This window comes from Pteropus alecto, unplaced genomic scaffold (assembly GCF_000325575.1).
Source record: "Pteropus alecto unplaced genomic scaffold, ASM32557v1 scaffold5, whole genome shotgun sequence".
Lineage (NCBI taxonomy): Eukaryota > Metazoa > Chordata > Mammalia > Chiroptera > Pteropodidae > Pteropus > Pteropus alecto.
In genome coordinates, this window is record NW_006441953.1 from 9,185,264 (window position 1) to 9,195,358 (window position 10,095).

Consider the following 10,095-nt stretch of genomic DNA (forward strand, 5'->3'; position numbering starts at 1 on the left):
CCAATTTCAGCCAGGCAAAGACCGAGGACACAGAATATGGTTCCCAAGCTTCCCTGGCTTCGCTCTCTAAATGTATTTCATTAGCCCAAAGGACATAATTACCCAGGGCTGAGGGAAAACAGGGTGGCGGTCAAGGCTTGTCATGATGCTAATACCCGTATCAACCAATGCTGCATTTTTCAAGAGATTCACAAGGTGTCAGAGTTGCTCAGGCCCAGGAATAGATACAAAATAAATATTCTTTGTTAGGCCTTACAAGTAAAGGCAGTCTCCGACGAGGGGGTTGGTGCATTCTTATAAAGTATCTGAGATCCAGAGGATAAAAAATTAACTTTCATGGTATTTGATATTTTTACACCAATTAAAAAATAAAAATATCTCATGGAAATTTATAATTTAGTCATAGAGCAAAATTATATGTCATTTTACTAAATATTTGTTCCTAAGACTTATTGCCAACAATTCCAAACATGATGCAGAATTTATGAAAAAATAATATATCTTGACTTTCGACAAACATCTATGGAATACATATCGTGCACCAGAGTCTGGGGAAGAGCTCCCAATCAAACTTTCCCCTTATGTTTGTCATTATTTATCACTTTCTTAGACTAGAATTAAGATCTAAAGAGCCTTTCTGTCAGATTTTTAAATTCATTTACTTGCAAATTATATTTTAAAAATTATCTTTGGGATGAATATAAACGCAGAGTTTAAATCCTAGTGACATCTATCGATGCTGATTGTTATGACATTTAAATAACAATTTGTAATGCACCTAATAAAGCTCTTTATTGTTTTAAATATCCATAAGTGACATTTAGTACCTTTGCCATGTTGTGTAACCATTATCACTAATTAGTTCCGGAAAATTTTCATCACCCTGAAAGGAAATTCCTTCCTCATTTAAGCAGTCATTCCCCATTCTCTCTTCCTCCAAGTTGTTCAATACTATTTGCTCAAGAGACGTCTTTTTCTCCATTGAATGGCCTTGGCACCCATGTCGAAAATCAACTGACCATGGTGTACTGCCCATAGTTTATTTCTGGATTTTCTGTTTTATGTTATTGTCCTATATGTTTATCCTTACAGCGGTACACTGTTTGGATTACTGTAGCTTTGTAACAAATTTTGAAATCAGGAAATGTGACTCTTCCAACTCTGTTCTTTTTTAAGATTTTTCTTGGCTCTTTTGGGTTCTTTGCAATTCTATATGAATTTTAGGGTCAGCTTTTCCATTTCTGCAGGTCTTTAATTTCTTTCAGCAATGTTTTGAACTTTTCAGTATACAAGCCTTGAACCACCTTGGTTAAATTTATTTTCATTATTATTTTTGATGTTATTGGAAATAGTTTTCTTAATTTTTCTCAATTTTTTTTTTGCCAGTGTATACAAATCAGTCAACATTTGTGCCTTGCTCTTGTATTCTGCAACATTCCTGATTTTGTTTATTAGCTCTAATAGGTGTTTTTTGGGGGGAAAGGGATAGTTTAAAATTTTTTGTAGGATTGTGTAGCGGCCAATAAAGAGAGTTTTACTTCTTCCTTTTTAACTGGATTCCCTTTCTCTTTTTTTGCCTAATTGGTCTAGCTAGAACTTCTGGTACAATGTTGACCAGCACTGGTGAAAGTGGTCATTTTTCTAATCTTAGAGAGAAAGCTTTCAATCTCTCACTGCTTAGTATGTTGTTAACTGTAGATTTTCATGAATGCTTTTTAACAGGTTGAAGAAATTCTATTCCTTTCCTAGTTTGCTAAGTATTTTTACCATAAAAGGATGTTAGATTTTATCAAATGCTTTTTCCTATCAATTGAGATGATCATATTTATTTTCTTGTTTATTCTGTTTTTCTAATAATAGCTTTATTTTCATGTCACTTTTCTAGTTTCTTCTACCTGTTGCTCCCTTCATTCTATTTGTGGTATATTAGACAGATTGATTTTTGTATGTTGCACTATCCTGTAGTCTTAAATAAATTTTACTTTTTGCATGTTGTATAATCTGTCTTTGTCTAATTTTGATATCAAGATACTTCTGGCCTTATAGAATGAATTAGGAAGTGTTCTCTCCTTTTTGGGAGGAAGAGTGTAAGAAGCACTGATGTTAATTCATCTTAAAATGTTTGGTAGAAATTACGGCGAATCCATCTGGTTCTGTACTTTCTGCGTTAAAAGGTTTGTGGTTCTTGATTCAATCTCTTGTTATATATATGCTTAGATTTTGAAAATTTTTCCTTGAGTCAGTTTTGGTAATTCACTTGTTTCTAGAAATTTGTTCATTTCATGTAGATTATCTAATTTGTTGGCAACAAATCTTACTTTTGATGAATAAATCTGGTTATGGTTCAGTCATCCAAAATACCATAATATTTATCTAATATTTATAAAACTTGAAATTACATCCTGTTTCTTATATTTACTTTTTAAAAGCAAAATGTATATAAAATTCCATAAGAGATTTAGGCAAAATTTCCTCCAATACTGAGAAACCAAAATTTTCTAATAGGAGTGTGACTGGAATAAATTTACTTCTAAAAAGCATAAACCTTTATTTTTCTTCTGACTCAATGATTCCCCACATAAAATGAAGCTCTCTTTTTCTACCTAGAAATAGGAATAAGTGTGGACTCCTGAGCCAGAATGCCTGAGTCAGAATCCCTGCTCTTCCACTTACTTGCCATGTTTAATCTTAGGGTTAACCTCTCTGTGTCCCAGTTTCCTCCTCTGTAAAAAAGAATAACAATAATAGAACTAACCTCATTAAGGTTGTTGTGAGGATTAAGTGCATTCATGCATGCAAAAACTTGGTTCCTGGTTCCTAATAAGCATTCAATAATTATTAGCAAATATTATTTTTCTTAAGGTGATCATTATTTGGGGTTAAAATAAAAAATAATTAGACATCTCAATGGAGAGACTAAGAGTAAAAGTCAAGGCAGCAATGTTGGATGATGGATACAAGGAAGAATCATATTTTCCTCTAGATTTATAAGACCTCACACAAGGAAAAGAATAAATGTTTTGGCAAATGCTTTGTCATTAGAACTGATATACTTTACTAGTATCCAGGAAAACAGGTCCCACTGACTGCAAAACTGCATTAGAGAGGCCTTCTAGTGGGGGAAAATCAAAGAGACTGTTCTAATGAATCCCACACAAAAGAAAGGAAAGTCCTCAGAGAGAATCAGTTCCTTCACTTTAACATGAGTCTGGCTCCCCTGTGGGCTCAGGGAACCAGACGGCGGATGAGCATTCGAAGGACTGATCACAAGCAGACGGCGGATGAGCATTCGAAGGACTGATCACAAGGATAAGTACTTCCTTTTAAATGACAGGTCTAAACCTTCACAAGGGATGATGTACTGAACGTTTCCACTTTAGACGTTTTTCTTTTGTTTCTTATACCTTTTCCTCTTCTCGCCACTTTCCTAAATATATATCGTCTAGAGCTGATCTCTCCTTGTTAGGAATGTAATTGAATTCATAAATATAATATAATGAATATATGAAATATTATTGTATTTGTTACTATCACTATTATTTTCTTAGCACCCACACTGGTAAAATAACTACAGGATTTGTTGTTTTCGGAATAGCAGTACTCAGTTTTTTGATTTCCAAAATAGAAACAATGTAGAAACATTTCATCAGCATTCAAAATTAGCTCAAGAAAATGTTTTTTCTAATTTTTAAAGAAAGTAACTAAAATAAAGGTTATCTTATATAAAATGTAAAAATATACTAACTATAACACTGTATTTTAAAAGATGGGCATTTAGTTTATACTCATTTTATCTTGATATAAGTTAATGAGTTATACCTTAAAGAATTTTTCATAAAATATTACCACCCAGTGTATTTTTTCAAACAATACACAATTCACTTTGAGTATTAACATTCACAGATGTAATTAGAGTTTACAAATGTACAAAACTTTGGGTAATAAACACTTTAAACTTATTTTTCAAACATTCAGTAAGCCCATTCCCCCCCCACAAACTGTTTGATTACAAAGAAGCACGAAGGGTTACTAACTGGTAAAACATAAGAAACAAGGCAGGGGAGGCAGATAACAGTTGAGAACATCAGAATATCCAACCAGTTTTTGTCAATATCAAAAGACAAAATTAAAATATCTTTTATAAAAGACAATAAATCCATATAATTATACACTAGTTGGATGAAAGAACATTACAGGGTATATAACATTTATTTCCTCTACATAAATTTGCATATCTTAAATTTAATGAAAAACATGTTTCAATTCCAATTTGAAAATATCATAACATTTAGTTCTTGGTGAACCTAGATGTAATAGGATGAATATTTAAATAGACTCCCAAAATCATGTCATGTTTTCATTTGGTCATTATGGTTTTAACTCAATATTTTTCTGTATTCATTGGAACTAACCCCATTTTAGAAATAAAATCTACAACCGAAGCACATATAATACAGCTATTTCTGAAAAAACTAAATAACAGTCTTCAGTATGTCATTAAAAGAGTGGTTATACTTAAACAAACAAGCAAACAAGTGAATACAAATTACTGCAACTCATGTATGATAAAGTTACAAAGCAAAATGTTGGAAGTTTTATCTGGCATAATATGAGAAATACAGATAATGTGAGTAAAATGTGCTTGATTATTAAGAAATGAAGTTCCCAATTAACACCAGGCTGTGTTTAGGAGCAGTGCATTTGTCTCATTTTACATTTGGAATGTATGTTCTTAATCTACCACCTGTAGTTTTGATTTACTAAGAAATGAAAGTGTATAGTCCTGGTTCACCCTCCCTTGTTTTAACATCTTCACTTTGAGATCGAGCACTTTGTGCCCAGGAACGTGGCACTGCAAATTTACTAAAAATGTATCCATTGATAGTAGAATGTAGTAAATTCATAAAAGAGGATATCTTCATTTAGAAATCAAAGCACTATGTTATAATTTTACAGTCACTACACAAGCCCCAGCTCTTCCTAGGCACAGTGGAGCGACCTAAAAAGAAAAAAGAAGATATATGTGTTAGGTTTGTAGGTAAAAATGTTGATAATAATAGATCAGTGGTGAAATACTGAAATAGTCCGTACTCGTCGGCAAAGAGTTGCTGCCTGGAAACCCTGTCGCCCCAGGCCTATCACTGGCGTGGTCCCTTCCCCAAAACCCTCCCAAAGTCAAACTTTCATAGACCAAATTGTTTGGGGTATATCACATGATTATGTATTATTCATTTCTCTTTAAAGGTGATTTTCTTTTTTATTAATTGAGATAAAATTGCTATATACCATTATATTAGTTGCATAATGATTCAATATTTGTATCTTTTACCAAAAAGTGCTTTTTTTTTTTTTTTTTTTTAAATAGCTCAGGAATTGTTCTACATGAAACATGATATTTTGGTCAAAATGATGTTCAGTATAGATGTGAAGAAATGCTGAATACTTAAAAGCAACTTGGTGACTAATATGGAGAAAATACCAAGTATTATCTAGACAGGCCTTTGCATGAGAAATGTTATCTCAGAGAGAGTAGGCAAAACACACTGCATGCCTGGGATCTGCTTACTCCAGAGAACCAGTGACTTCACATTTATTGACTGCCTTCTCTGTGCATGGCTAAAAAGTCTAAACCCATTCTACTGCTTTTAAGCAGAGTAATTAAATAATAAATGCCATCCATTCGACTCCCTAGCAGTGAAAACAAATCTGATGAGTCAACTCTATGACAGAGAGAAGTGTGGGGTGCTAGGTGAAGGAATATTATTGTGGATAAGGAACAGCTCTTAAATCTTTCACTTATTGTCTTTCACTTATTGTTCTTTTTTTAAAACCTACCCTAGACACTATGCAATTCATAGTGGAAATGAAAGTGTAAAAAGAATAGTTTTTAAAGAAGGACTACTCTGAGAACAGTAAGAATCTATGCATTTCACCTAAGAGAAACAAAACACAGCATTTGGGAAGGATGACTAATACAAAGTATTAAGAAAGTCTTTGTACTTATATACGTGGGGGTATGTCATAAAGTGTTTCTCTCAAACACATGATATCAAAATGACTTCCAAATCGGTTGACACCTCCACCCCCAGACCAATGAGCGCATTTTAAGAACAAAGCAGATTTCAATTGTAATAGAATTCTCAGTGGTTTTGATCACTGTTATCTCCTTGAACAAATATCTATTTAAAAATTATATCTACTTACAATATTCTAGGAGTGACCTCTAAGTCATTTAAATCAAAGCATTTGTTTGTAATTAGCAGCTTTTCTCAAAACACCCAAGACACTAAGTCTCTACATTATGAATAGTAGATGTTGTCATGACAACCAACTAGAAAGTTTAGCTTAGAGAATTTGTTAAACACAATGCAGTCACCTCCTGCTTTGAGTCAAGGCTGGTAGAGGTGTGGGTGGTGGCTTAAGAATCTGTAATCTCATTTTGTTCCTTGGACATGTTCTCTTGTCCATTAGATGGAACACCGAATGGAAAACATTTATTTTCCAGATGCCATGGTTTTAAGTTCACATTTAGGTGTTTTAAAATAGTAATAGAGGTGGCATGCACACAAAATAGCTATGTGGTCATAGATTATTAATTCTGATACAAAGTGATTTAGTATAAAGTATTAATTATCTGTAATAATAATACTGGGTAATAGGTTTCCTTTATAACTGGCCTAAATCAAGCATATCTCAGAAAGGAAGATAGTCTTCTCTCTATTTTTGGGCTCCTTGGTTACCATTCACAACTACTTCTGGGAAGGCTGATGGGAGGTAATCACATAATAGCTAATAAAATCCTGTAGCTCTAACTCAAGTCCTTAAATTATCCCTTCTTCCCTCCACCAAGAGATCTCATTTACTTAAGTCACTTACTTAAGAAACAAGATCAAGGTCACACAATCTAAATCTCTTTTTCTATCTCTTATAAACTCAGTATCTTTCTATACTCATATTCACATCTGCCTCCAGCCTTGGACTCTTTCTGCTCTCATTTCTATCTCTATTTTGAAAAAGATCCTTGGCTCAAATTCTAACTCCACCATTTATTTGCCGTGTGACCTTGGGTCAGCTATGTAACCTCTATGTGTCTCAGATTTCTCATCTGATATAGTGGGGAAATAATAGTACTTAACCTAATAGGGTTGTTGGGAGGATTAAATAAGTTATTTAAAGTGCTTAGAACAGAGCCTAGTATGTAAAATGTGCTTGATAAACATTAACTTTCTATCATTATTTTAAATTTCATGCCTCTCTAACTCCCTAATTTACTTTTATTCTCTACTTTTTCCACTGTGTGATGGCTTCTGCTTCTATAATATTCTCAAAGGTCCCTATAAAGCTTCATGAACGACAAATTACCTCCATTCCTTCTTATAATGTTGAAACACTCTTTTTCTATTTAAAGACTCTATTCTGTTACCTTCTAAGACTCTCTCTGATCATTCCTTTGCTGTTTTCTTCAGAAGCTGCACCTCTCAATTTGACCCAGTAAGTGTAGAAAGAAAAGGACAGCATTTGGTAACATCTCTTGAATCCATCTATATATTTAACTCTTCGAGCCTTACCACTGAGCAATCTTCTAAATGTTTTTCCTTTTATCCAGGCTTCACTTCTCCTGCCCCTAACCCAAGGTATCCTGTCCCCAGCTGCTGCCACGTGAACATTCTATTATCATATCACTCTCTTGGTTAAAAGTCTCCACTGGCTTCTCATTACCAAACTCTGCAGCTTGACCTTCACAGCCCCTCCATCTGACCCCAACCCTCCTCTCCAGTAAGAACTCTCACTCTACTCAAGCATGGATCCTTATACCCAGCCACACTTCCTCAATATAGCCTGCATAATTCTGCTCCAGTGACATTTCTTTCACGTTTTCTCATACAATTTTCCCTTTCTTTCTACCTTTTTAAATTGGATCAATTCATTAATGCTTAGCTTAAGTCCAACTTCTTTCTCACTGAAGCCCTCTCAACAACTATTTTCTTTTTTCTCTTTGGTTTCCCATACCATTCACCACCTATGCCATGGGACACTTCACATCGCCCACTCTACATTGTGGGTTCTCCCCTTACATTTGCAGATCTTACTTAAGTAGTTAAGTTCTATGACAGTGGGGATTCTCATAAGTTTTGTTTTCTTAGCAGTACTTACCATTGCTTCTTGTAAGAAAACTTTGGCTCAATTAAACATCTGAGTGTCTTTTATGTACCAGATACTGAATTAGGGCACAAAATTCCTGATTCTGATCTTGGTTATGATGGAAAGAAAGATCTCAAAAGATCATTCCTAGAAGTATTGGGCCTGCCCAGAGATAGACACAGCTGGAACTCTTTTTGTTAATAAGCTTGTCAGGTCAAGTTCCCTGCTAGTTAATGTAATTTAGGATTGCCATCTTTATTAGGTTCTGACCAAGCATTTGATCTGCTCCCAAATATCAGTGGTTTGAGTATTTAAAATTTATTGGTCATATATGGGTAAGTGGTTCAAATTTTCTGACTACTATCTTTGTTTCTAATTTTCTACCATCTCTTCTCCCTCACTTTTTTTATATGCCATAAGTTTATTTTCAAACATATCTAGTATGCTGAGTTCAACAATTTGATCCATTTTTCAAGGGGACTGCATCTCTTAAAATGCTCTTCACATCTGTTTCACGGATTAACTAAAACATCCGTGAAACATTATTTCTTAAGCAGTTGGTGTCTTACTATAAAGAAAGGTGCAGCAAACCCAGATCCGAAGTACACAGTCATCATAGCTAGCAACTGCCATTTATTTTCTACTGAAAATAGCAAATTCTTCCCTGGGCCCTCCTCACAGCAGCTCCTACGGACCACCGAGGCTGTGTCCCTCTGGATGCTCTGTCCTCACATGGTGCGGCTGGAAGCCCTGCAGATGGTACAGGGACTGGAAGCTGAGGAAATGGAGGTAGCACAACAAGTCCTTTTTTCACGACCTCGCTGTCCTGCATGCAAGGACCGAAAGGGAAGATGGAAAATGGCTCCTCTCCCTTTTTTGTAGTCCTCTTGTGGTCCTATCAGCTCTATCAATACTATAACTCTTCATCAATCGCCAGCAAGCAAATGGTGGCAGACCAACTAATAATAATTTATCTGAGTTGTATTAGCTTACACTTTAAAGGTAATTTTGGATTTTAATTACATTTTAAAATTAAACATTCCCTCATTTTCTTATGTTTAATGAAGAGATGATTTTACCATGTTGAGGCTATATATTTCTATATTGGACAAAATTGAGAGGATTTGTCTTACCAAAAGAATTGTTTTAACAAAAACAGAATGAGTGTAATAATAAGAAATGAAATGCCATACCTGGGTCCACTCATTTGTCTGGGGATCATAGGCCTCCACTGTATTAAGGTAAGTCTGTCCATCGTACCCTCCTACGGCATATAATTTATCACCAAGTAAACAGACACCCACGGCATCTCTGCTGATGCTCATAGATGCCACTGCAGTCCACACATCTGTTTTGGGATCATATCTGAAAGAAAATTTTAGAATTGAAGCTGTTACTGTTCTCACAATAATTTACGTAAAAATAGTTTTGTTCTTTAAGCCTATTTTTTCTTATTATCCACTATATAAAGTACATTTGAGTATATTTTAGAGAACATCAATATCTTCCTGAAAACTTTTAACTTACATAGCAGATGCAGAACAATTAAACTATTCAAGAGTTAATGTAAATACTGAAAACTGCTTTCAGGTTTTAGATTGCCTACTGAAAATCTGAGGAAATCAATACGCGACGAGCTATGTAAGATGACTTTGTCTCAATCATGTGGCTGTCCACTTTTGGACCTTCTGTTCCTCTCATGAAGTATGTTAACTAGAACTGCCAAAAGCTGTCTATCTAAGAGCAGCTATATCATGTTAAGATGACCTATATTGCTTCTAATACCTCTTATATCAATGAACAACTTTTCATTGGGTGTATACTACAGTGAGCCTGCAGTAATTTATGGGGCAAAGTGTATAAAGACTTCCATATTCCTTTCTTGGATTATACATGTAACAAGCATAGTCTGAATATTTTCTCCCCAGTACAGGTGACATTCAAGTGTAACAT

The 10,095-nt window shown here is 34.5% G+C and overlaps 1 protein-coding gene and 1 pseudogene across 3 annotated transcripts in view; both read right to left on the reverse strand.

Moving 5' to 3' along the window:
- Nucleotides 1-3,882: 3,882 nt before the first annotated feature.
- Nucleotides 3,883-10,095, reverse strand: part of KLHL5 (kelch like family member 5) — a 47,168-nt gene continuing 40,955 nt past the window's right edge. For all 3 annotated transcript variants that reach the window (XM_006918927.3, XM_025051810.1, XM_015595029.2), the window contains 2 exons: nt 9,336-9,507; nt 3,883-4,999 (listed from right to left, as the gene is read on the reverse strand). In XM_006918927.3, coding sequence (XP_006918989.1) covers nt 4,943-4,999; nt 9,336-9,507 — 229 coding nt within the window. In that variant the 3' untranslated portion in view covers nt 3,883-4,942. The remainder of the gene's footprint in view (nt 5,000-9,335; nt 9,508-10,095) is intronic.
- LOC102893272 lies at nt 5,332-8,876 on the reverse strand (annotated as a pseudogene).